The 26392-nt window shown below is 54.1% G+C and overlaps 2 protein-coding genes and 1 long non-coding RNA gene across 6 annotated transcripts; 1 reads left to right on the forward strand and 2 right to left on the reverse strand.

Annotated features, from left to right (window-relative positions):
* Nucleotides 1-7: 7 nt before the first annotated feature.
* Prickle4 (prickle planar cell polarity protein 4) lies at nucleotides 8-6289 on the reverse strand. 3 transcript variants are annotated; one of them, XM_021218563.2, is made up of 7 exons: nucleotides 6065-6289; nucleotides 3860-4004; nucleotides 2885-2992; nucleotides 2097-2234; nucleotides 1569-1772; nucleotides 784-988; nucleotides 8-342 (listed from the first exon to the last, which is right to left on the reverse strand). In XM_021218563.2, exons 2-7 carry the CDS (start codon nucleotides 3989-3991, stop codon nucleotides 20-22), a joined length of 1110 nt encoding a protein of 369 aa, XP_021074222.1. In that variant the 5' UTR covers nucleotides 3992-4004; nucleotides 6065-6289; the 3' UTR covers nucleotides 8-19. The 3 variants fall into 3 exon arrangements, with proteins under 3 accessions (XP_021074222.1, XP_029387276.1, XP_029387277.1); XM_029531416.1 differs by lacking the exon at nucleotides 8-342 and having other exon boundaries at nucleotides 536-988; nucleotides 2097-2237; XM_029531417.1 differs by lacking the exons at nucleotides 8-342; nucleotides 6065-6289 and having other exon boundaries at nucleotides 536-988; nucleotides 2097-2237; nucleotides 3860-4097.
* Frs3 (fibroblast growth factor receptor substrate 3) lies at nucleotides 542-15897 on the forward strand. Of its 2 annotated transcripts, none has more exons than XM_029531415.1 (7): nucleotides 542-600; nucleotides 8672-8819; nucleotides 10273-10361; nucleotides 11173-11359; nucleotides 13256-13417; nucleotides 14189-14343; nucleotides 14569-15895. In XM_029531415.1, the coding sequence occupies exons 3-7, from the start codon at nucleotides 10296-10298 to the stop codon at nucleotides 15478-15480; spliced, it is 1482 nt and encodes a 493-aa protein (XP_029387275.1). In that variant the 5' UTR covers nucleotides 542-600; nucleotides 8672-8819; nucleotides 10273-10295; the 3' UTR covers nucleotides 15481-15895. The 2 variants fall into 2 exon arrangements, with proteins under 2 accessions (XP_029387275.1, XP_021073737.1); XM_021218078.1 differs by lacking the exon at nucleotides 542-600 and adding an exon at nucleotides 6749-6814 and having other exon boundaries at nucleotides 14569-15897.
* On the reverse strand, nucleotides 11640-13626 carry LOC110335745. Its single transcript, XR_002381182.1, has 3 exons — nucleotides 13247-13626; nucleotides 12381-12503; nucleotides 11640-12109 (listed from the first exon to the last, which is right to left on the reverse strand). It is a non-coding gene; the product is annotated as an uncharacterized LOC110335745 (long non-coding RNA).
* Nucleotides 15898-26392: the final 10495 nt, after the last annotated feature.

Consider the following 26392-nt stretch of genomic DNA (forward strand, 5'->3'; position numbering starts at 1 on the left):
CGATCTCCAAGCCGCGTCACTAACAAATGGTGCAGTGCTTCCTGGAGATGTCTCTGTCATCTGTTTGGAGGTTTTCGGGGGTCTTCCAGGGATCTGGAAGGCGCTGGCCAAAGAAAAAACCTTCGGGTTCCGACTCAGAGGAAGAGGAGCAGGTGGGGCAGGGGCTGTCCTCTATGGGATCCCCGGGTATCTGCGGGCCGTCTCTATCCTGCCGTTTGGACGCCCCACTCGGGGTTTCCAGGGTGAGACTGGTAACTGCAGAGGGACGCGCAGCTCGGGAGGTTATCTTGTCATCCGAGGAGGCACGGTTCCAGCCGATGCTTGGATCAGGTTCTTCGTCCCCTGTTCCAAACCCATCAGAAATGCCCATCTCAGAGCCCCCAAGTCCCTGTGCAAGAGGCGGGCCAGGGTTGCGTGCGGCCTCCCGCCCCGCCCCAGGCTGTGCCGTGCGCGCCACCGCTGCTGCCAGTCTACCCCAGGGGCCCCCCGCCTCCGTCCACCAGTGGGCGACCGCCTCCCCCGCCTGGGAGCGAGTCCGGCGCCGCAGCCCCGCCGGGTGGGTTCAAGAGGCCTTTGGAGCTCGCAGGCCAGGGACGCGCGGTGAGAGCTGCGGGCCCCAATGCTCGCGTCTTGGGGTTGCGGTGGGAGGACGAGGTGTTGCTGGAGCCGGTAGGACAGCGTAGGGATGGGGCGAGGGGTTCTGGTCTGGGAAATTACCCTCTTCTGTGCTCAGCCCAAGCCGCCGCTCCCTCCCCTTAAGATCTGCACCGTCTCCTCCTTTACCAAGGGACGCTTGTCCTTCCGCTACCCCTACTGAGCTAGAGCCCGCACTTCTGTAGCGTCTCGCGAAGCAGCTGGGGCAGCATGGGCTACCCCCCGGCAGGGCATAACGTCCCCCATCCAGGGGCCCTGCGCAGTCTTGGCAGCAGAAGTGGTTCTCGTGCCAGCGCCGTCCCTCTGCCTCAGTGCAGCGCTGGGAGAAGATCAGCTGGGTGAGGGAGAGGAAACCGAGTCATTCATTCATTCATTCATTCATTCACTCACTCACTCACCCATTCTTTCATCCATCCAATAACCACGCCTTATACCCATTAATGCTATGCCCACAGGCGTTCTGATTTGAAGTACTTTGTGACTTTTGGATTCAGAGAGGGTGATTGGCTTTGGGACGTAGCAGGTGGCCCAGCCAGAAGTTGGACCCCAGAGCTTCCCTGATTCCTATCCCAAGATTTCATGTTGATGTTAAGATCCTTCTAGAATCGGGCAAGCACAGCATTGATCATCTGGCATAGCGATGAGATAAACATCTGTTCAAGAATCCAGAAACGTTCTGAGTCCAAACTACTTTAAGGACCTCTGCTAGAACTGGGTTAGAGAGAGAGAGAGAAATAAAGGCAACAGGTCCCACAGGCCCATACCGCAAGAGAACAAAAGGGAATGGGTTGGCCCTGGTTGGTTCCTAGTTCTGATGAGCCGGCAGCCCAGCAAGCTGTTCCCTGCCCCCCCCCCCCCCCCGCGTTCCTGGCCCCAGGGAAGAACTCCCCTAGTGCCTCCTCTTGGTACTATACCTGGTCACAAGCTGGGCATCGAGGTCGGAAGAGCTCCGCATGATGACGGCCACAGTACAGGTGCCCCTCGTGATAGAAGTAGATGAGGTTTATGAGGCCCTGGCCACAGGTCTGGCAAGCAAAGCAGGGTCTGTGCCAGCAGCTCTGCTCACCAGCCCTGGCCGCGAACACTCCATACTCCCCTGGGTCCAGTAGCTTCTTGCACTGCCAAGCGAGGGGGAGGGGGGCACTGAGCTGGTCAGAATCTGAAGTGTCTTAGCTCCTTTCATGGCTCTTCTACCGCAACCCCCAATCTGACTGTTCTCATATTGTGCTGCAGGCCCTTCTCCCCAAGAAAGGCCACCAACCCCACCACCACCACCCACAAACGTGGCTTCCATTTTTTTTTTTTCTCTAACATTTACCCAAATCACTGCTCCTGAAACCATTTCTCCACTAAAGTTCCCCAAAGCCCTCTTCAGAAGCAAAAGAACAAAGGGCAGAGGAAGGGGAAGGCTCAGGGATGGAGAAGGGAGGCAGACACCCTACCTTCTTACAGGTGTATCCTTCAAGCTTGGGAGGCAGGAGACGGGCCACGCCCTGTCCCAGGGATTTCTGCTTCCGCTGGGTACAGAAGAGTCGAAGTTGGGCCAGTTCCTCCTCCCCTAGGGCCAGACAGTAGCGTTCCTGCTGAAACAGGTTCCCATGCACCCAGACCTCAGGGTAGAACACCATGAGGACCAAAAAGCTCTGTAAGGCTTAGATACTGGGTCAGAGAGACGTCAAGCCTTGGGAGAGGACAGCATGTGCTCAGAAAAGGAAAGAGAACTCAATTCATTGGGTTCACTCCTGGGCCCATGGAATGGCCACCACACAGAGCCCCTTAGCACCTTGTACTGTCACCAGATAGCTTGGCTCCTGTTCCCATGAAGCTAGATCTCAGAATCGCTTTCAGGTCTGTCTGTTCTCTGCTTCATAGCTGCCTTGGCTCCCCTAGTGAAGTCTAAGCCTTTAGGCTGTACATGGTGGGGCCTCAATAAATGCTAAACGATCATTTTTCTACATCTGTGCATCCCATTCTTGATTTTAAATGCCGTTCATGTTCATTTTCCCATTTGCTCTTGAGCTAAGTAAGCTTTGTGGTACACAGAACAGATATTAACTATACCTGTTATTAGACTCAAGCTAAGGGGAATGACTTCCACCAGCTAGTGGCAGAGCTGGGCCCTCTAGTCAGTCAGTGCCCCTGGATTCTAGACCAAGAGTCTTTCCACTTATTAACAATGTGGGGAGAGGGAGGGGAGAAGGGGAGAAAGGGGATCAGAGGGGAGACCCACATCACTGTCCTGTGGAGGAAGCTGCTGCAGGAGAGTCCGAAAGCCAGGCCAGTTTGAAGCTCGGTTGATATCCAGGCAAGGTGGGCCCAAGCTCGAGCATGTAGTAGCCTGAGGAAGGACACAGGAGGAAAAGGGAGGGCTCTCTCTTCCCTTATCACCTCTCTTCAGTCTACAGCAGCTCCAAGCATCCCTCTGCACCGGAGGGAAAGCCTTCCAGTTCTTCACTAAGCCAGAAGAACAGGTCCACTCCTGATCTGAGGTCTGCCTGGCAGGAACTCCCAAATCCTACGTCATGTCTTTGAAGCTCCTCCATTCACTTATTCCCCAGGGTCAAAGTCCCTCCCATCTGCCCTGATAACTCAGGCCAGACCTAGGAGAGGAGCTATATGGAATTTCAAGTCGGACCTCCAATTCCTAGCAAGAGAAAGGGTCTACAGAGCAGCAGTGCATCCCTAGAATGCCACCCACTGAGAGGCTGAAGTAGGACTGAATGCTCAAGGCTGCATAGCAAGAGCTTGGCTCAAAGTAGGGGAGAGCGGGGAACCGAAAGGTGGCTCAGCGGGCAAAGCGAATCATCACCACGCCTAAGTTTGATCCCCGGGACCCACGTGGTAGAAGAAGAGAGCTGGTTCCAACAGGTTGTCCTCTGACAAACTCACATGCATGCACACATGCTCATTTCCGCGCGCGCACACACACACTAAATAATTAAATAAAGTTAGAGGGTTGAGATAGGGTCTCTCTCACCTGGAACTAGATACTCAATATATAGACCAGGCTAGCCTTGTACTCACAGAGCTCTGCCTGCCTCTGCCACTGAGCTCTGGGACTAACGGTGTGCACGGTCACACTTGGCTAACAATGGTTTTGTTTTAATAGAAAGAGAAATGCAAACTATCACCTAGTCGGCGGGAGGGGAATGAGGGCCAGAGGATGAGACCATGGCGGTCTCGGAAAGAGTGGGACTCCTACAACCTGAGCAGAGGTGTCCTCATAGCCCTCCACTGGCTGGTGGCCTGAGTCACTGTCTGTGTGGACTGGTGGATCTGGCTCCCCGAAGATAGGGTTGTCCTGTTGGAGGGACCAGTCAGAATTCTGAACTGACATTGGTGATAGTCGCCTGAAAGAAAACAAAACAAGAACACCCCATTCGGTGAGAACACCCCATCCGGTAAGGACACCCCATTCAGTAAGCTCTTGCAGTATGCCAGGTGAGCCAAAGTGTTTTGCGAACACCATTTCACGGCCTTGCCAACAGCAGGGTGACTTCGGTAGCCTTGTGCCCATTTTACAGATGGCCAGACTGGGGCTCAGAGAGCAGTGATATATATACACCCAAGGCCAAAGAGCTGAGAAATGGCAAAGCCGGATGGTTCAGCCTCTGGGTTTGTGGAGTTCAAATTTTTGGGTCTTACAAAGCTGGGATGGACTAGAAGAGGAAGCAACAGTGGAAGAATCCATTTTGCCTTCCCATGAGCCTCTGGGCAGGTTGGACCTCTCCTACCCACCTCAGTCTTCCCTGGATACTCAGTGCACTCTTCCCCAGTGCCTGGCTCCTCAACAAGCCATGTTCAAACCTGCACATTTCCAGCTACGGCATTCGGGGGGCCTGGTTAAAGGCCTCCTCCTCAGGAATCCCCCCTGAGCTGCTCTAGCCTGTACCAGGGATCCCTTCCCTGACTTCTCAAGTGGAGCATAGTCCCCAAATTAGCACTCAGTGTTTCCTCATCTAGTCAAAATGCCTTGAGGGACCCATAGCCTTTCACAAATCAGGTAAGCCATCTTCCACTAGATAGCTATACCACCTGTTTTCATAGAAGCTTAAAAAAAAGATTTATTTATTTTTGTATGAGTACACTGGAGCTGTCATCAGACACACCAGAGGAGGGCACCAGATCCCATGACAGATGGTTGTGAGCCACTGTGCGATTGCTGGGAACTGAACTCAGACCTCTGGAAGGGCACTCACTGCTCTTAACCACTGAGCGTTTGTTTGTTTTTGTTTTTTGTTTTGTTTTGGTTTTTTTTTTTGAGACAGGGTTTCAGAACGCCAAGGCTGGCCTTGAACTCCTGATCCTCCTGCCTCCACTTCCAAAGTGCTGAGATCCAAGGTATGCACCACCGCAGCCACCTTTGCAGCAGCAATGAATGAGCAGCCCCAATGCACCGGGCGTCCTTGTCGCAGGCTGCGACCAGTGAACAAGAAGAAACACAGTAGCCAGGGAGAACAGGGGTCCTGGACAGGAATTCTAGGTGGAGGACTGGGTTGTGCGGGGTGGGGACAGCCACAGCAAACTTGTATGTTTATTCAGTATCTGAGATTATTCTAGAACTGGAATGGAGTCCAACAGCAGCTGGGCTCAGGAGGACGGCCAGTAAATCACTGAGCTTTGGGGATGGGCAGCAGGCTCAGTTTATAACCATCTGAGTACCACCCAACTCCAAGCGCTCCCTCAGTCCCCCTTCCTATACCCAGTGCCACCCTTCCCTATTCCCGCTCCCCACCCACCTGCTTCCTTCCCGTTCTGTCCCTCAGGTCAGGTTTCCTGTGGAAGGTGGCCAGAATGGATTGTCCACACTCAGGGCTAGGAAGCCACACCCCTTAGCACTGGTTCAGCTCCATGCAACAAGTCATGGTGTGTGTGTGTGTGTGTGTGTGTGTGTTGGGGGGGGATAGGTTCTGGGGTCCCAGAAGAGGACCTGAACCCTCTTCAGGATCAGTTCTAGTTTGCGTGGAACTGCCCAACACAGAAATAACGATCAGAAAACAGACCTCTCTACCCAACACCCTTCCTGTCCCCCAGCCAAGGACAACCTAATTCACCTCCCGCTACCATTAGACCCCATCTTACTAACATTCTGGTTTCCTCCCATAGTTTCCTTCCTCTCTCCTCTCAGGTAAGAGCAGGTCAAACACTGGCTCCCCCCACCCCACCCCCAGATGCAACTAGGTTCCGGGGGGTCGACCTTCCCCAAACAACACCGGTTCTTGGAAGAATGAGCCTGAGAGGCACTAGAGACTGGAAGAGCAGTAGACATGGGAAGATGTTCCTGACACCCAGAGGAAAGGGGGTGGGGGGTGTACGCTTTCACCAAGTGGCCTCTAGGTATAGCCCCCAAATTTTCCTAGAACTTGGCCGGTCCATCTGCAAGGCGGAGGGAGGCTCAACACGTGCTTACCGAGTTCGCTTGGGGTCCCTGTCTAGCTGCTGATTTAGGAGTGGGAATCAAGAATCCGAAAGGGTCTCTGCGTGGCTAAGCGCCAGCGCAGTACAGGAGAGCTCTGCCGTCGGCCGCGCCCCCAAGTGGCCCCGACAAGGCGGGTGCTTCAGACCGAGGAAAGCGCTTGTGGGTCTCAGGGTAAGAAGGGCACAGGCATCCGTGGACTTGGCTATGCACCGCCGCCGAGCTGTGAACTGTCCGGAGTCTCCCGCCCCGCCCCGCCCCGCCCCCCGGCTTAAGCCCCGCCCCCTCTGCGGGCCTTTACAGCTTTCCCCCTTTGTCCCCAGAGACCCCTCGCCACTTCCCCTCCTGGATGTCTTGTCCAGTCTCCTCTGATCCGCTTTGCTATGGTGATTCTCTTCTGCTTGAGAGATTGCCCCTCCCTCTGTCCCCGCCCCGCCCCCTTCTCCAGTCAGGCCACGCCCCTCAGGAGTCCCAGTCACAGGCCCCGAGCGCCCTCTGGCGTCTGCGCATGCTCTCTGTCCCCGACTGCAGCAAAGTCCTCCAAAGGGACCTTCTAGGCTGCGTGCCGGTTGCCCCGGCTCGGGTCGGTCCGCCCGCAGCGTCTCGTTGGTGCAGCCGGCGACCTCCGACCCCGCGGGCGCGGGGCGGGGCGGGGCTGGGAGGCCTTAGCTGCGGGCGGGCGGCGGCGGCTGCTGCAGCGGGACCCGGGAGCGGGGCCCGGCGCCGCCTGGGCCGCGGGGCGATGTGAGTCGGGGCGCGGCGGGGCGGGGACCAGGCGGCTCTACCGAGGCCGGGTCGTGCCGCTCCGCAGTCTCCGCTCCTACCCTAGAAAGCTCCAAGCGGGCGGGCTAGCGGCGGACCCCGGAGCTGGGGGGGCGGGATCCAGGCTGGGAGCGCGGCCGCGACGTCCGCATTCCTGCTGGGTAGCTAGAAATCCTCCCGTGACCAGTTCTGCCTTTCGCTCCCCAGACCCCACCCTCTTCTCCCCCTAGTTACACCTTCGGGTCTTCGGGATCCCGCAGAACCCCCTCACTTACGCTCCCAACCCTCTGAACCGCCCACAGTCACATCGTTCTCTGCTCAATGGGCCAAAGGCTTCTGCAATCCTGAAATTCCTCCACCTTTGCATGCTTTTTGCAGCCCATCTTCTCCCAAGGCTTCGTATACATTTTCAGATCTCATACCTCCATCTAGTGCCTGAACCCAACCCTACCCACCTCAGACAGCCTCCCCCATCCCACCCAGTATAATCCCCTTCGATGGGTCATCTGATAATGCGTTTGATATCTCAAAGAAAAAGAGGGGTGTCGGAAAGATGCAATCCTTCTCCCATCTTGCATCCAGTAGGTCTTGACTTCACACCCCTTCCCTGCTCCCTGTTGATAGTTTAAACCCCCGTGTTTTTCCAGTGTCTACCTTTAGCCTGCGCACATTTCCTTCAGCCTACTTCCTCCTTCCAAAGAATAAGCCAGACCAAGAGTGGGGTTCTTTTACCTAAGAGGTGTGGAAGGCTGCAGGGCTCGGGGGACCCTGGGAAGTACTGTTTTCCTGGAACAGGAAGGTGGAATTTCAAGGGTTTTTCTTCAGCCCTGTTTTGTTGATTCATCTACCTAGGTCTCAAATAATCTGAAAATTTGCCTCTTATTATAATTGGACCTTTCTGACACTAGGATCAGAAAGTCTGTCCAGCATTCAAATGTGAAGTGCTTTATTTATAGCTACTTCTTTTTTTTTTTTTTAAAGATTTATTTATTTAGTTCATGTATTTGGGTATACTGTCACTGTCTTCAGACACACCAGAAGAGAGCATCGAATGCCCATTACAGATGGTTGTGAGCCACCATGTGGTTGCTGGGAATTGAACTCAGGACCTCTGGAAGAGCAGTCGGTGCTCTTAAGCACAGAGCCATCTCTCCAGCCCTATATCTATGTCTAGAAACTACCTCAACTAGAACTCCCATAGTTGACAGAGGCTTCCTCAAAAACAAACAAACAAGCAAAACAAAACCCTAGGGGCAGGAGTACCCCAAGTATATCATAGCAACAAAACAATCTAAAATGCTGGTTTCCAGAGTCCTAAGCTGGCTCTCCTGCTGAACTAGCACAGTGATATTGTTCTTCTGAGAAAGCACGCTTTTCATAGGGTTAAAATCCCCTGCAACGGACAGGGGATGTGTTTGGGTCTGAGGTTTTGTTTAGGGACATTTTAGTTTTTGGAGAGGAAGTTGTGACGGGGTTTTTCTGTGTAGCCTGTGCTCCGTGGACCAGGCTGGCCTTGAACTCAGACATCTCCTGTCTCTGCCCTCTGAGTGTTGGGATAAAAGTCATAGGCCACCACCTCCCTGCTAGGCGATGTTCTGGGAGATTGAAGGTATTGGGCACCTCAGGGTGCACTGTCTTTGGTCCTAAGAAGTCCCTTTCAGGGCTGAGAATTTGGGGTCTTTTCATCTATAATCTTGCTTTGCTCATTGGTCTTTCTGACTCACTAGAACCTGGACCAAATAAGTTCGAGTGGGCTACACTGATCACAAGTCTGTTTCCTGAAGAGCTGAGGTTGAGAATGGGTCTCCATTAATGTGTGGTCTCTGTCTCCTGTGCTAGGTGAACCCCAGGTGTGACCCCCCCCCAGGGATCCAGGTGACGTCTCTGCAGACACTCTGCCATGACACCCCACCAAAGGCAAGGGGAATAAAGGAGGAACCGTTTCCCATGCCCCTCCCATGGTCTGCTCCCCGATGGCCTGGGTGAGGTAAGAAACACGGCTTAGGTATCAGCTTTGGAGAGTTTCTTCATGTGGGAGGAATGGAGGGTGCAGGCCGCTGGGTGTTTCAGGTTCTACGGCAGCAGTCGACATTCCTGGATAATCCACTGCCTCATTTGTTTGTTTGTTTGTTTATATTCTTTGCAGCAAAGTGAACCTCTTAAAAAACATCTGGCTGGGGCCTAGGAGCACCTTAGAGCCCTTGCGTAACAAGTGTGAAGTGCTGGGCTGGATTCTCAGCTTTAAAACCAAAACAACAACAGAACCTCTGTTTGGGATCTCTCCGTGTAGCTCTCATTCCCTTAGGTCACAGAGGTCTCAGTGCTGTCCTCTCCATATTAAGGCAGAAACCTGTCGGTTGTGACATGTCATCCGATTACCAGTGTCCTGGAGGGAAAAGCCAGCCGAGGTCTCTTATCTCTGATCTGGCCTTTGGGAAGAGAGCTCAGCCTTTCCTTAGCTGTTTTAGAGTGTTGGGAACTGAATTTACCTACAAAGAAAGGCTGTACCCTGTCATTGGGCAGCTACACGCTGGGCCCCAATGCTTTCTGTTCTTCTTAGTGAAGAAATAGAGTGGGCACCTCGACTCCCAGAGCGTGGGAGGCAGACACAAAGGGGGGGGTCTCTGTGAATCCCAGTGTTCAATCATAAAGTGTGTCTTAAGATTGTAACGTGGAGCTGGGCGTGGTGGCGCACGCCTTTAATCCCAGCACTTGGGAGGCAAAGGCAGGTGGATTTCTGAGTTCGAGGNGGATTTCTGAGTTCGAGGCCAGCCTGGTCTACAAAGTGAGTTCCAGGACAGCCAGGGCTATACAGAGAAACCCTGTCTCGAACCCCCCCCCCCCCCCAAAAAATAAAAAAGATCGTAACGTGGCAATAGCCCACTTGAAGAGAACATCAGAAATATCTTCCGGTGGATAATGGGGTGGGGGAGAGGAAGGAAAGGGGGGAAAGGTGGAGGGGAACGGGTAAGGTGGAAACTGAGGGGAAGAGAGGGACAAGATGGTGCCTGGAACGCCCAAGTGATGTGACACTGTGTTTGCCGAATCCTAATGAGCACCTCCGGCCAGCAAACAACTGAGGCAGCCACTCCCAACACCTCCTTACATCCATCCTGCTTTTCCAACCCAAGACTCCATCCATATCACCCCCCGGGTCAAACTCCTGTGTACTTGCTAGGGTCTAGATTGAATGTTAACCTCTGAGAACCTTACCAGCCTGCCCCCGCCTGCAGGAATCCTTAACGCAGCATTCTAGCAGGAATTAATGTTTATCCCAAGTGTGTTTGGCCCTGGAGTAAGTGAGAATCCCCTCAGGGCGTGTCTGTGTCATACAGCCTGTTGGACAGAGGACGTACTTGCTGAGCAGTGTTCTGCACAGAGCCGAGCAGAGCAGCTTGGCAGGGCCGCTGGTGGCCCGCTCATCTCTGGTCTTTCCCTAGGGCCGATAGGCTGCTCTGACACAATGGGGAGCTGCTGGAGCTGCCTGGACAGGGACAGCGTGCCACACAACCACCCTACCAAGTTCAAGGTACTCAGATCCTCTCCACTCAAGTTGCCAGTGGCCCCTTGAGGTTAGGCCTCCTGTATCTCTGGGGAAAGGAAAATGACAGGTTGTAATTGCAGGCCCACGAAGGCACCTGCCGCTTGGCTCTTGAGCCTCTGAGGTAGTGTGAGGGGGGGGAAAGCCTAACCCCCCTTGTTTTTTCTTTTTCTTTTCAGTTGTGCTCTCTCTCTCTCTCTCTCTCTCTCTCTCTCTCTCTCTCTCTCTCTCTCTGGAATACAGCAGAGCATACATAGCACAATAGGAAACCCTGGGTTGGTGTTTCGCTCTTTACACCCCATAGGAAGCACTGCCGCCTCACAACTGGGGTTTTCTGGGCCTGTGTTTCCCCCGCCCAACTGGAGAGGAACCCTCAGCAAGTTTGCGCAGTTGGGGGGCTGGAGGCTGGAGGATGGCTGTATTTGTTCTGCCTTGGGCCTGTCAACAAATCTTTAGTTTTTGAATTAACAGTTAAACCCTTCCACATGGCTCCCTGGCCTTTGGATAGTAAGGCCCAGGAAGTTCTTGAACATTGGACAGTTAACCACCTGGCCTGGGAGGTCATCTGCTGACCTCTTTCCTGTCCGTACAAACAGAGCTGAGGCTCATAAGAGAAACTTGTCCCCAGAAAACTGTGACCCATGGCACTGCTCAGTGTGACCAGGGGATCCTTTGGTACAGCCAGGAGCAACTCAGTCTCGTAGCTCTTGTCCTTCATGACACTGCACCCCAGGGTCTCAGGGTCCCTTGCAGACACTTCCAGGCTTCTCTATTGACCTTGGGTCACTTCTCCCTACAGGTGACAAATGTGGATGATGAAGGGGTGGAGTTGGGCTCAGGGGTGATGGAGCTGACACAGAGTGAGCTGGTGCTACACCTGCACCAACGGGAAGCTGTCCGCTGGCCCTACCTCTGCCTGCGGCGCTATGGCTACGACTCCAATCTCTTCTCCTTTGAGAGTGGCCGCCGCTGTCAGACAGGCCAGGGTGAGTACCAGCCCTGCCCTCCAGGACAGGCCAGGAGTTTGTTACAGAACCGAAGAATGGCCCTTAACACCCTACCATCAGACATGGGACTTGGTGGTATTGTTCAGAGCAGGGAGCGGTCTCAGCCGAAGACCTGGAGCAAGTTATCACAGAGTCATGTGGACTCAGACCAGTCCTCTTCCACGCCTGCCTCAGTCATTGCTGGTCTTCCAGTCCACGGAAGGAGCCCGGGCTCCTAGACCGGAGGCTACGCAGCAAAGACAAACAACTCTTTCCACTGTTGCCATGGTTTCAGGGTCCTTATTGCCTTTGCATAGCAAAACTCCTGAGCTGCCAGGCCTACACACTGGGCTCTGTGCACAGTGGAAGAGAAGTCAGGCAGGAGACTGGCTACTCAGGGCCGAGGAGCTTGCATAGAGATTTGGGCAGCAGGCTCTTGGGCCTCTCATATACAGCGTAACCTTCCAGAGCCTGACCTTGGTCCACCTTCACCTGTGGGCAGTGGAGTATGCTGTATCCCCTGCCCATGTGCCCTCTGTGGCCAGGGTTCAGGGGCTGGCAGGCTGGCTGCTCACGAGCTTGAGGTTGGGACATGAGGTCTGGCCTTGCTTCTCAGGCCCACACATGCTCAGCACAGGAGTCCTTGGGATTGTGCTGCCGCAGACAGAGCTGTCTCTCCCGAGACAACACAAAGCAATGCGTGTTCTGGGTTGATTGCTGAAGGGCCTTTTCCCGGCATGCACCTCATCCCTGTGGTACAGGCAAGCACGGCGTGTGAGCAGAGAGATGAGGCCACCTTACTCCTGGTGAGGTCGATATGCACTTGGCACCTTAGAGGGGTTGTCTGAGCTCCCAGTTCAGGGCTCCTCCTAATGCCAGACTTTTGCTGCACCCCCACTACTCCACATTTTTTTCTTCCTTGCCCTCTCCCTCCTTCCTTCTTCTTCCTCCTCCTCCTCCTCCCCCCACCCCACCCCTGTGAGATGGTCTTGTTATATGTGGTCCTGACTTCTCGTCTCACCTCCCAAGTGTGAGGTTACAGCCACATATCACCACTTCTGTCCTTCTGGTCCTGTCCAGCTTTTACATATTGTGCTGTCTTTTTCATTCTGTTTATACAAACTTCAGTTACCCTGTACTGGAGCTAATGGGTAGCAGCATATCAGAGTAATAGAATGTTCATTGTCCATATCCAAGTTTAATTGTATCTATCATTCTGTGGGTGTGGTGCTGGGGATTGAGCTCAGGACCGTGTACATGCTAGGAACCCACATACATACATACATACATACCTTGGCTTTTTGAGACAGGGTTTTCATGGGTAGCTCAGGCCAGCCTTGAACTTCATGATTAACTGTGGGTATGTGGTACCGTACTTGGTAACATCTGTCTTTGCTGTGGATGTGTGCACGACCTCACACATCCCCCTCAGCTGCCCCTGAATCCCATAGGCCTGTGTTACAGATACCCAGACTGGCATCTGCAGAGCCATTGAGTTGCACGTGCTCAGTCAAGTCCTGCCACTTTGTGGACAGACTGTACTTGGAAGTGCTTAGAGACCTGCTGCATGAAGGAGCGCTGGACTGCCTTGCTCTGCCTCTCCCAAGCTGAGAGGAACCTGTGTGGAAACAGGAGGCCTTTGCTTTCTGGCAAGCCTCTGGTCTGAATAGTCTGCGAATGATCTGGGAGTAGGTCAGGCCCATCTGTCTTCAGAGATGGGACAGGGTTGGCTACACCCCAGGTTGGGGGGCAGCTGGGAGGCAGGGAGCGATGGGTACAGGGAGATGGGCCACCTATCCATGGTTTTCTCCCCATCCCAGAAGGCACGCACCTATCCTTAGGAAAGCAAAGGTACTGGGTCTCGGAGGGCCCTCACTGCTTCCTCACCTTCCCCAGGCATCTTTGCATTCAAGTGCTCGAGGGCAGAGGACATCTTCAACCTGCTGCAGGACCTCATGCAGTGTAACAGCATCAACGTGATGGAAGAGCCGGTCATCATCACGCGGAGCAGCCACCCACCAGAGCTGGACCTGCCTCAAGGGCCGCCACAGCCCGCCGGTGAGAGACCCCACCCCAGTCACCAGGTCGTACACACATGAGCTGAGGAGCAGGTAGGGGGAGCTGGGGTGAGCCAGCCTTCCTGGACAGTCTTCTGTCATCAGAACCATTCCTGAGGATGGATCCGTCCTGGGCAGGGCCAGTTGGGTGACTCAAGCTGGGGCTGCAGAGGCCTGCACCTTGGGTCAACTGATGGTTGGGAAGCAGACAGGGAGACATCGGGTTGCCATAGAAACAGCAGACTGGAGCTTTCTGCCTCCTTCCCTGTACTGACCTGGATCACACACAGAATACACTTTTCCTGGCCTGCTGGCGTGGCCGTCTCTGCTCACCTTAGTGTGGGGGTTCCCATGATCTGTGCTGAGTCAGACCACACAGCCCTGCGTATTCTACTCCCCGTGAGAGACAGAAAGGCTAAAATGGCCCCTGTGTCAGTGAGGTTTCCTGGTGCTCCCTGCAAAGCCTGCCTGGTCCTAGGAGGGTCCAGGGGTGACAGGTGTGCCGTCAGTGTTTAATGAGGTCTATGAGAGAGCAGGAGGTTGGGCCAGCCTCAGGATGGCTTCAGAGGGTAGGGCAGGGTTTGATTGCAGAGGTGTAGGGGAATGGGGGGCTGCCAAGTCAGTGAGGTGAGTGATAATAGGGCCGTGAGAGCCTCTTGCTTGCCGTTGGAAGGGTTGCAGGGCACCCCAAATATGTCTGCTTGTGATTGCAAATGACTGTCAGGTCCCCCATACCCCTCACCTTGACTGCCTCCCCTGAACCTACCTCCAGGCTACACGGTCTCCGGCTTCTCCAATGGCTTCCCTGGCTGCCCTGGAGAGGGCCCTCGGTTCTCCTCTGCCCCTCGCCGACCCTCCACAAGCAGTCTGCGACACCCCTCACCTGGGGAAGAGTCCACCCACACCCTCATTGCCTCCGAGGAGCAGGTGCGCAGGTGGTGGGCGGCACTCTAGGTGGGCGGGGCCTAGGGAAGGTTGGGAGAACAGAAGAGACTTGATAGGGCCCCCTCTACCCGACAGGAGTGGCCGCTTGTGGGGGGAGGGGGTGTTGGAGGCGGCAGGAGAAACTCTGGCTCTTTTCCTGTCTTCTCTGGTCCTGCCCTTCTCCCAGTCCTTGAAACCACGTGATTCCATCTCTACCCTTGCCTGCAGTGTCACACCTATGTCAACACACCAACCGGGGAAGAGGATGGCAGGAGCCGCCACTGCCTGCAGCCACTGCCTGAGGGCAGGGTACCCCTCCCAGCACAGACACAGGGTTCTGACCAGCGAGACCCACAGGTGTTACTGCAGCCAGGGCAGGTCAAGTTCGTGCTGGGCCCCACCCCTGCTCGGCGACAGGTGATGAAGTGCCAGAGCCTCTGCCCTGGCATGCAGGACCCTCCCCATCACAACAACAACAACGAGGGCCCTTCCGAGTGCCCAGCCCAGCCCAAATGCACCTACGAGAACGTCAGCGGGGGCCTGCAGCAAGGGGCTGGCTGGAGACTCAACCCTGAGGAGCGAGGGTGGAGTGGCCTGGCCCACCGTCGGGCGGCCCTGCTGCACTATGAGAATCTGCCCCCACTTCCCCCTGTGTGGGAGAGCCAAGGTCAACAGCTGGGAGGGGAGGCTGGGGATGATGGGGACTCCAGGGATGGGCTTACCCCGTCCTCAAATGGCTTCCCTGATGGCGAGGAGGATGAAACCCCGCTACAGAAACCCACCAGCACGCGGGCCTCTGCCCGTAGCCACAGTGGCTTCCCTGTCCCACTGACCCGCAGACGAGGCTCCCCGCGGGTCTTCAACTTTGATTTCCGCCGGCAGGGCCCTGAGCCCCCAAGGCAGCTCAACTACATCCAGGTGGAGCTCAAGGGCTGGGGCACAGCCCGTCCCAAGGGGCCCCAGAACCCCTCCGCGTCTGGAGCTCCTGGGCCCACCCCACACCCCGCTCGCAGCTCAGACTCGTATGCCGTGATTGACCTCAAGAAAACGGCGGCCATGTCCGACCTGCAGAGGGCTCTGCCCCGAGACGACGGCGCCGTCAGGAAGACTCGGCACAACAGCACCGACCTGCCTCTGTAGACCTGGGCCTCCGCCTGCCTCTGCCTACAGCAGGGGACTCCACCTCACCCACCAGCCCAGGACTCTCAGCCGCTTTACAGAAGACGTTTCCCTGCATCGCTGGAGTCCCCAAAGATGTCAGCCGCTGAGTGTCCAGTTCCCCAAGCTGGGGAGAGGAGAGGGTGAGCCGGAGAGGAGGGAGCCATGGTGGAAACTGTGAAGGGTTCTCAAGGTTGCATTTCGCACCCTTCCCTAATGTCCGTTTGTCTGTCTGTCAGCTGTCCTGTGTTTGTGCTTTCAGTTTTCTTTTCCTTTTTTTTGTTGGAGTTTTGAGACATTTTGTACCTGTTGATTTTATTTATCAGTTTATTTTTCTATTTATTGTTTTAAATGTAACTTAACATATTTATTATTAATATAATTATTTTTAAATTCTGGCTCAGTGAGTGCTCTCGTCTGTGCAGTGTTTCCTGGCAGGGTCTGGGTAGGCAGGCTACCCCACAGAGATAGGGGCTTCATTCATGGCAAATCCAGGGGGTGTAAAGTCTTCGGGTGCTTCTTTTTCTTCTCTAAGAAGCACTGGCTTAAAACGTAAAAGTTTCCAGAGATGTACGAGCTGGGCTTCTGCTAAGCTGGGAGCTCACTGCTGAGAGCGCAGATGCAGAAGGAACCTGGGAAGAAATGTGACCTAAGAGATGATGTTTACCTCACAGGCTACAGCGGACCGGAAATGGGGGAGAGGCATTTCACAAGACTCTGAAGCCCCTCCAGGCAAGCCCCAGGGGCCACTGCTGTCCAGAATATATGTTGAGCGGAAGGTAGACCACAGCCTCTCCTCACCCAGCTCAACCGCGGCTAGGCCAGACCCTTCACTGGGGATTTTGCTCAAATCTCAGAAACAGCCAAAGGAAACCATAGGTGCCTGACTAGCCTTCCAGCTCATCCTTTGGGGCTTTCCTAGAGAACAGCCGGGGATGGAGCACCCGGGGCCACTCCTTTCCTTGGCCCACCAGCCGCACGGTGGGCCCTCGCCCAGCTCCCATCTCCATTGAGGCCGCCTGGTGCCCTCTTGTGGCAAGGCCCCACCCTTCCTCTCAGCGCCCACTGTACCCCCTACATTTGACCTAAGGGCCGAGGGGCCAAGCGCCAGGAGCCTCGCAGCAAGTGTGAGGATGAGAGCCAGTTCGCCCAAGACATAGACAGGCCTCTTCTCTGGGTGCTTTGCATCCCAGCTCCGTCCTGTGCAGTGAGCATACGGCCCTCTTCATCAAAGCCACAGCCCAGGATGGGGCTCACCAGTCTCCCTCTGCCTCTGTCCAGCCTCATTTCTTTGACTGCTTCTGTGTGGAGATTAGACTGACGGTACCGTCCTGACTGTGGGTGTCACTTTATAAGACGGACAGGAGACCAGCTGCAAAGCCTTCTCTCTCTCTCTCCCAACCTGTTGACCGCCGAGCCGGAGGATGACCCTCTGCAGAACAGGATCGCTTCCGCACTGTGGCAAGATGCTCCTGCCCCCCCCCCCCAGCTTCCTGAGGCAGCTTCATTGCTGTCCCATGTCCTCCAGTGCAGATCCTGGTTGCTTCTTGAGGCCTCCAGGTAGGAGGGCTTGTGTTTGTACACAGGAAGATCAAACACGGTTGAGGGGCCAGGGCAGAGACAGATATGCCTCTGCCTGGATCAGAGCTTAGGACCTTAGCCACCCTTTGACAGTTATGGGTCCATGCCAACTGGCTCCCTCTTCATCCCCCCCCCCCCGCTCTCGTCTCTTGCCCTCTTTCTCTCTCTTACCCTCTACCCTTGTGGCATGGATGTCTATACTAAGCAAACAGTCCACACTGAATTGCACCCCTAGTCCTCTGGACTCCTCCATGCTAAGGGACAGACTACCCAGGGGTGGCCAGAGATCAGATATGGTCAAAAGTCCAGATTCTGTCCCTGGCTTCCCCACTCTCTGCAACGTTATGCACGCATCTGTTTACTGGAAATGAGCTTCAGTCTGCACCCCCGGAAGACGTGGCGCTAATGTGACAAGGAGCCAGCCAGATGATGACTAGGACTCCTCTTCGAAAGGAGACAGATTTCAAATATGGTGCCATGCACCTCTACCCCTAGCACTTTGGAGGTAGCCACGAGTGAATCTCTCTGAGTTTAAGGCAAGCCTGGCCTGCATTGCAAGTTCCCGTGCAATAAGATCCCGTCTCAAGACCTAGAGGCCCAGCTGTTCCTGACAACAATGAACAGTTGTCCCCACTCTTGAGGCCCCCCAACTTCAGACTTGCTCCATTCCTTTATAGACACTTACCCTTATCCTCTCCCCCCATCCCCCCCGCAAAGGCTACTCTGATTCCCTGGGTCCCCCAGAACAAGTCTCCATTGCTTCAGTGAGCAAGCCCAAGACACAGGCCCTCCAGAATTGGCTCCCGGCCCAGTGGGCCTTCCCTTCCTCCTCTGCCCCTGATCCACAGCTACTACAGGAATTTTCCTCTCCCAGGGAAAGGATAGAGAGGAGTGGACAGCTTTCCTACAGGAAGGGATGGGTGGGAGAATGGGCACAGTGCCCAGGAGGGTGACAGCTGTCCTTGTGTTGGGACCCATCACACACACACACACACACACACACACAAAATCAGGGCTGGGACCTTAGATGGAATCAGCCATGTTATCCCGAGACCATTAGCCAACGTTAGCAGCTCGGCGCTCTCTATTCTTGTTTAGAAGCAGGCTCTGCTGGCCTCCTGGGCTTCCCTCAGGAAAGGACAGGATCCAGCATCCTGTCTGTGAGTGACATTTCAGGTCAGACCGGGAAGGCCCTCCCCAAACCCACCCCTGTGTAATAACAAGCCTTCACCCAAATGCACACAACACACAGTGGCTCTCCACAGCGGCAGAGACCATTTATCTCTGTCAGGCCTCCTCGATGGGCAGGTTTTGTTATCGCCCTAGAAGAGGAAACAGCCAGGAGGCGAGGAGACTCACCTCAGGCTATAAGTTAATTAGCAGCTCGTACTGGCGTTGGATGCCAGGCGCGTGTCCTTCCCACCCCACCCCACCCCTGCTCTGGGCCAAGCATGGCCTGCCTGGGGACTGCTCCCCGTGGCCAAATGGCTCCATTCTCAGTAGAACCACATTCCACTTGGAAGTCCTTTGGAATTTCAGGACCTTGCCTTGTTACCTACCCTGTGAGCCCGTTCCTCCCAAGCTGTCCACCACCCACAGGTCCACCCTGCTTGTACACTCCTGTACGTCCTCGGGGACAGCGCCTTCTATCCATGGGAGGGGCCCAGGCAGGAGTGTGGGAGGCTTAACCTCACCTGCCCTGATTTCTCCTTCTTGTGGGTGGAAGGACCTCCCAGGTCAGGGCAGGATGGATCCTGAGTGCTGGCTGCTCCAACAAGTGCTTTAGAGTGAAATCCTACCCAGAGGTGGGGCAGGGTCACGATAAATGCTGCTGGTCCTTGAGAAAAGCTATGACGGTCTGTAGTAGAAAGGAGCTGGGCCCAGATGACCAGGGCTCTGTGATGCCGCAGCCCAGGAGTGTCAGCTGTTTGCCTCACTGCTGTGACAAAGATACCTGAGCACAGAAGGCTATGGAAGGGTTAACTGGGTGCACAGTTCATCATGGAAGGAAGACATGAGGGCAGAAATGTGGGGCAGCTGCCTCCGTGGCGTCCATTGTGAGGAGCAGGGGGCTGGGGGGCTCAGCTTGCAGCATCCTTTTTGTCCTGTCTAGGACCCCAGCCCATGGTGCTGCCCACCTTTATGGTGGGTCTTCCTATCTCAGTTAAACCTAATCTAGAAAGCTGCTCATACAGGCATCCCCAAAGCGTGCCCTCCTAGGTGATCTTAGGTTTTGTCAAAGTGGCGGTCACGGTTAACCAGCGGGGCTGGGCGACAGCTTGGTGGTTACACATCCTGCTCATGCGGAGAAGCCAAGTTCAGTCCCCAGCATCCATCTCTGTATCAGTTCACACAGGACCGTAGCTTCAGCTCCAGGGGACCCAGCACCTTCTTCCCCGCCCCTGTGGGCGCACAGACATGTGACACAGACACATGTGCAGAAGTTAAAGCAAATCATATATATATATATATATATATATATATATATATATATATATATATATAATGGATTAGCCATCACCAGCTAGAAGCCCAGCATGTGTGTTCTCCATGGTCCCTTCCTGAGTCTGCTATTCAGTCTGTTCACGGCCTCTCTGCCAAGAGAGCTGGGCCCTGAGACTTGGTGGCACCATTTGACCTCTTGCCATCAGTTTCTTCACCTGTCACACAGAGATAATGACAGTCCCTCCCTCCAGGAAGGATTGCAACAGTGAAATAAGAAAATGTCCTTCCAACACGAGCCATGCAACTGGTTCACAGTTAAGTGCTCAGTAAATGGTTAATGGCTGGTACTGCTTGCATCTGCATTTGGTTCTTCCCAGCATGCCCTCTGAACTCTTGTTTGAGCCATGGCCGGAAGCCACACCCAGGCCTGACCTTCTACATGCAAGCAGGTGTCGCCCGGTTTTCTAGACATTGCGATTCCACTAACACAGACCACAAGTGCTCACTCCACTGCTGGTTCCCGGGAGCGAGATGGTCTTGGCTTTTTCTATATAAACACCTGCTGTTCTCCTGTCTCCAGCCCCCTCTAGCATGGCTGCTCTCGCATGGTCCATGTATCCAGGAGATGGGACTTGGGTTTGGAAAAGGGCTGTGAAGGGCGTCTCCATGGAGGTTGGGCCATGAGAGTTTGGCTCAGTATCCCACGCCCTTAACGTATTGCTGCCTGACGCTTCATTCTGTGCTAAAGATAGGCAGGTCACCTTGGCATCTTCTCTGTCTCTTTCTTGTCTTGCTCTTTGGGTAGACACCTCAATGGGCCCTGTTTCCCCACGATGGACACTGCTGACAGAACTGCCCCTGGGGAGGACTTGGGGGATCAAAGACATCACTGCTGTGTCTGGTGTGAGCTGGTATTTCTACGATCACTGGTTTTGAACAGTGCAGGGGATAGCGAGCCCGTTGGACCTGTGACCGAGGTGGCCTCCTTCCTCCGCTCTGATCCCGTGAGCAGGGAGTTGTGACCCCTTGGGAGACCGCAGGAAAACTCTCCCTGTGGCTTCCTTCCACCTGCAGCCTGTCCCATTATCCCTCCTGGGAAGAGAGCCCCAGAAAGAGCCAGGCAGGGAGAAAGGAGTGTTTAAGACTCCCAGCTCCCTGGGGAAGGAAGATAAATAACGATATCTATCTCTGGTCTCCTCCGGACTGTGTGCGCTAGGCTGGGGCAGACTGGCAGAGAGAAGTAGGAGCAGCTAAGGTGCTGGCTCCATGGAGGGCATGGGCCCAAAGAATGGGGGTGGGGAAGAAGTCCCAGGTGTCCCCGGTGGTTCCTTGTCTATCTTTGCCTAGGGACATATCAACAGATTGGTACAAGGCCCAGTTTACACAGTGGCCTTGATTTCCCAAGTAAACAATGGCCATCCAGGATACAAAACTCTGGATTGTGTGGGCTGAGCCCTAAGGAAGCCCGGACTCCCCCAAGCTTTTGTCTAAAGGACGGGCTTATGAGGCACGTGCCCATGTCTCTGATAGTTGTAGGGCCTCAGGCGTACCCCACTCTCAGTCTGCTTCTTCAGGCATTAGGGGGAACGAGTGATTGGTACCTCGAGAGTTACTATGAGTGAAATAAAAAGGTGCACGAAAGGGACTGGGGAGATGGCTGAGCAGGGAAAAATGTTGTCAGTATAACCTGAGGTCCTAAGTTCGGTCCCCAGCAATTACATAAATATCCAAGTACAGCTGCATACTGTAATCCCAGGGCCTGGGAGGCAGAGACAGGAGGGTCCCCAGAGTTTGCGGCTGGCCAGTCATTTTAGCCACACCAGCGAGCTCGAAGTTCGGTGCGAGACCCTGTCTCAGAAATTAACATGGACCAAAAAAAAAAAAAAAAAAAATTGAGTAAGACACCAGACACCCACTTCCAGAGGGAACAAGCACACATGTGCGTACATATTTTCGCACATGTGTGCATGTACTTAATCACACATGTGCACACACAGAGACAGAGAGGGAGAGAGAGAGAGAGAGAGAGAGAGAGAGAGAGAGAGAGAAAGAGACAGAGACAGACAGAGGCAGAGACAGACACAGACAGACAGACAGAGAGAGACAGACAGACAGACAGAATGAATGAATGAATTCTCAGTGGTTTACTTGACACACAGCCTGCTCTTAGCCTTGTTGTGGTTTTCATAACAACACACAGCCCATACTGGGCCATTCCTGAAGAAGGTGGACCCTGATCTTGTAGATTTGGAGAAGGACAAAGGGGTGTGGTCCTAGCAATTGGCCTGCTGGGAGGGGAGAGCCTGGAGCGTGGGTGGGGGAGGGGCTGAGAAGATAGCTTGGGGTGGACGGGGAAAGTGGAGGTGGCTTCCCTCTGAGGTCTATGGGCTAGAGATCTAAGTACCTGTGAACAGCTGTGGGAGCTGAGGATTCTTGCGGTTCAGTGAGTGCTCATTCTAACAAAGTATTTGTTGAGCAGCTATCTACCTGCTAGTGTGCCTGCCGGGCACTATGCTGGGGACCCAGCCTTGATGGGACCATTGAAATCCGCCCTCGTGGCCCTGCATGCCACTGTCAAGGATAGCCTCTGGGGAGGTTAGATCGGAGCAGAGAGACAAGTGAGTGACAAGACCAGGACTGAGGGACGGCTCAGGGAAGGAAGTTCCAAGCAGAGGTTAATTTCAGGTGTAAAAGCCTGCGGTAGGAGGAGAACGTGGAAGAGCAAAGGGAGGGTCAGGAAAGACTAGAGCCGCTTTCGCAGGGTGAGAAGGGCTGTGGCCGAGGCCGGGCAGGTGGACTTTATCTGAGAGCAACAGAATGCTTTTGGAGGGTCCTAAGCAGATGCTTTGTAAGGCAGAGTGTAACAGGGTCGACCCTGCCTCTGGGTGGACCAGGGGGTGGGGGTGGAAAGGATTCAGAAGTTGGGAGGAGTTGCTATGAACTAAATGTTTTTGTCTCTCGGCGTCCTATATTTGACAGCCTGCCTTCCACTGAGATGGCATTAGGAGAAGAAGTCTTCAAGGGGTGATCTGTCGCTGCGGTGGAGCCCTCTTGAATGAGTGGGTTAGTGCCTCGGTGCCTGTCTCATGGCAACAAAGGGAAAGATGGCAGTCTACCAACCTGCAAGAGGTCCCCACAGGTGTCAGATCTGCTGGCTCCCTGACCCCAGCCTCTGGAGTCGTTTATTACGCAAGCCCCAGATTTGAGGTCTACTCTGGAGGTGCACCTAACACGACACTGACAGTGGATGCCCAGCCATTGCTATGGGGAGAAGGGACAGATCCCACCCAGCAAGGGACCCAGAGGACAAACCCTTGACACTGCGACCCATCCCTGCAGCCAAAGACTGTAGAGTGGGTTGTCTGGCCACTGGGCATTTTAGAACTGAGCACGCTATACCCTGCCCATCCTGGAGGCTAGACACGGTTCTGTGGGGACCCCACATCAGCAACCTGTACCTGCAGTCTGACCTCTGCTCTCTGAGGGTGACCTGGGTGGCGAGCATCACTACATCCTGGCCTTTAGAAACTGGGATGGCAATGTTATGGGTGAGAGCCCAGTAATGACCACAGCAGGCCTGAGGGGACACCAGCACAGAGGACCCTGAGAGACCCTCCTTAGGTCATCTGGATCTCAGCATCAGCTACTCTAGAAAGGGTAAGTGGGGGAGCTCTCTACTTGGGGAAAAGCAGGTTCCCCCCCAGAATCTACTCGATGGGAGCTTCAGACAGAGTCTATATGGATCTCCGGAGGCCTCTGTACCCTTCCTTGTGGCACATGAAGACCCTCTGAGGCCATCAGGCCCTTGCCTGCGCCAAACCTCAGTTTCCCACCCTGTACAGAGCTAGAGCCTCCCTATCTTAGTCGGGTGGCTTCCCGTTCCTGTCAAGTTCCCCAGACAGGCTCTCTACTTTTCTCCTAGGAGCGCCATCGTGTCCCAGGAAGCCAGCACAGCCATGCCTGAGCTCAAAAAAGAGCCAGGCACACCCAGACAGACGCAAGCAAGCCCGGTAAGGCCACTCAGCTTCGGCTTCACTGGGAGGAGGGTGGGGGAAGTGGGGAGTGGCGAGGCAGAGGCTGGGCCCCCATCATCCCCTGGGCTCATTATCAGTGTTTACCTTGGGGCTCTGGGGTCAGGTCCGGATCCTGCTCCCTTATCCAGGGCCGAGATTAGATTCTTTGGACTTTGATGTATCCCAGCTTGACACGGGGCTCCCGCTTCCCTGGTACCCAATCTCCAAACTCAACAGTGCCCTCACCTAAGGACACGCGGTATGTGTGTGGGGGGGAGTCGGGGGGGGGGAGGTAGGCTTGCTTAATCCAAACAGCTCATCCTCCTGCTCCTTCCCCCTTACTGCCTCCTGCAGCTACTGCCAGGCCTGCAGGGCCTCCTGGGGAACACAAACAAAGGAGTTTGGTTCCATGCAAACCAAGGTCCTGGAGATACTTCGAAGGAGGGGATCTCTGGTAGATCACAGGACCCCCACGGCCACTGGACACCCCCCCCCCCTCCTGCAGAAAAGGAGAAAGGCTGTGGATGGAGACTGACAGGTGAGACCAGGATAGACCAATTATCCTGTGCCACTGTGGGCCCCCCGCTGCCCTCATTTCTGCTGTAGTCACTATATATACAACTGCGCCTTCCCGTGGTCCTGGCTGTCATTCAGTAAGGGCCCAAGGGAAGGAGCTGCTACAGAAGCCTTAGCAATTCTACTTGTCCTCTTCAGTAAGGACAAAGGAGAGGGAGAGAGAGAGAGAGAGAGAGAGAGAGAGAGAGAGAGAGAGAGAGAGAGAGAGAGAGAGGAAAGAGAGAGCGCATAGGGGGTCCTTGCCTCCTTGCACTAAAGAAGGTGTGGCTATGCAGAGAAGTGCCTAGACACATCTCCTGTCCCTGGCTTGCCTGCCCCACCCACTTACCCAATGCAGAAATAACCTCACCCAGACTAGTGTGCCAGGCTGGTACTCTAGGGAAGACGCCCTCACCGAGCCCAAGCAGCAGGGCCGTCTTGGAACAAAAGCCAGGGAGGGCTGCTGCAGAGGAAGCCTTTGAGGAAACAGCGCAGGAGCGCGGCAGATGTGCAGCGCGGCATATGTGCAGCTTGCACGGGTAATGTGAGCCGGAGCCCGTGCATTTGTGCTCCGGCAAGTCTCTGACTTGGAATCGCCCTGCCATCCCTGGACATTCTGAAGAAGCCACCTTCTGACCCATTGTTGAGGTTTGGTGTGTTGTGACACGACAGTGACATGCATTGTCGTGTTAAATTCTGTACCTTGGAGGTCTGCATCCGAGAGCGGTGCCCGCTTTTGCTGTGCAGACCTTGTCCCTGAATTTAAAACCACCGGTTGAATAAAGATGCTGACAGCCTATAGCTGGGCTTGGGGTCTGAGGCAGAGATCACGAAGGTAGAGGGAGGAGAAGATGCCGTGGGGACAGGTAAATCGTGAAAACATGGCCACGAGGGCTGGCCAAATGGGGGTAGAAACATACCAGATGGTACATGGCAAGTTATAAGTTGGGGTTACTGACAGGGAAGTAGACACTAATAGCTTAGAGGTTTGATATCTGCCCAGCTCTAGTGCATTAAAGGTTTATCATAAGTATAAAGGTTTTGTGTCTTTTATCTGGCGAGTAAATAATTTAAAGTGGGGCAGAAAGTCCCGATTGGGGTTTGTATTAATTAATACACCAGCAGTCTGTTCTTTCTAGTACACTGCATTAAGAAGAGACCCTCTGGGGCTGGTGAGATGGCTCAGTGGTAAGAGCACCCGACTGCTCTTCCGAAGGTCCGGAGTTCAAATCCCAGCAACCACATGGTGGCTCATAACCATCTGTAACAAGATCTGACGCCCTCTTCTGGAGTGTCTGAAGACAGCTACAGTATACTTACATATAATAAATAAATAAAACTTTAAAAAAAAAAAAAAAAAAAAAAGAAGAGACCCTCTGACCAGGTGGTGGTGGCGCACGCCTTTAATCCCAGCACTTGGGAGGCAGAGGCAGGTGGATTTCTGCTGAATTCGAGGCCAGCCTGGTCTACAGAGTGAGTTCCAGGACAGCCAGGGCTACACAGAGAAACCCTGTCTCGAAAAACAAAAAACAAAACAAAACAAAACAAAACAACAACAACAACAAAAAAGAAGAGACCCTCTGGGTTGAAGACTTGGCTGGGTGGTTAAAAGCTGTGCAGAATGATCTCGCTAAGGACAGGGGTTTGCTTCTTAGCACTCACACGGGGCGGCTCACAACCACCCGAGTCACCAGTTTCAGGGTCTCAGACACCTTCTTCTGTCCCTTGCAGTCACCTGTATGCACATGACACAGGTACCCATAAAATAAATTAATTAAATGAATCTTTAAATAAATGTTTTTAACCCAAACAAACAAATAAATAATACCAGGTGTGGTGGTTCATGCCTCTAATCCCAATTTAGAATTTAATCTTTAATCTGGTTTAGAATTTGATGCAGTCAATCAACACAGAACCCGAGTTTTTTATATATGTATGTATGTATGTATATGTGTATGTATGAGTGTGGTGTGTGTGTGTGTGTGTGTGTGTGTGTGTGTGTGTGCATATGTGAGTATGTCTGTCCATAAGTATGTACAGGGAGGCAGAGGCAGGCAGGTCTCTGAGTTCGAGGCCAGCCTGGTCTACAGAGTGAGTTCTTAGACAGCCAGGGCTACACAGAGAAACCCTGTCTTCAAAAACAAAAACAACAAAAAAAGTTTTTTAAAAATTAGAGAGACCTTCAAGCTGGGAATGTGGCTCAACTGGTAGAGGGTTTGCCTAGCGTGCAGGAAACCCTGGGTTCAAACCCCAGTACCCCACAGAGCAGCTCCTTTCCAAGCATATTCCTGGAAAGTCAG

Source organism: Mus pahari, chromosome 18, assembly GCF_900095145.1.
Source record: "Mus pahari chromosome 18, PAHARI_EIJ_v1.1, whole genome shotgun sequence".
NCBI lineage: Eukaryota > Metazoa > Chordata > Mammalia > Rodentia > Muridae > Mus > Mus pahari.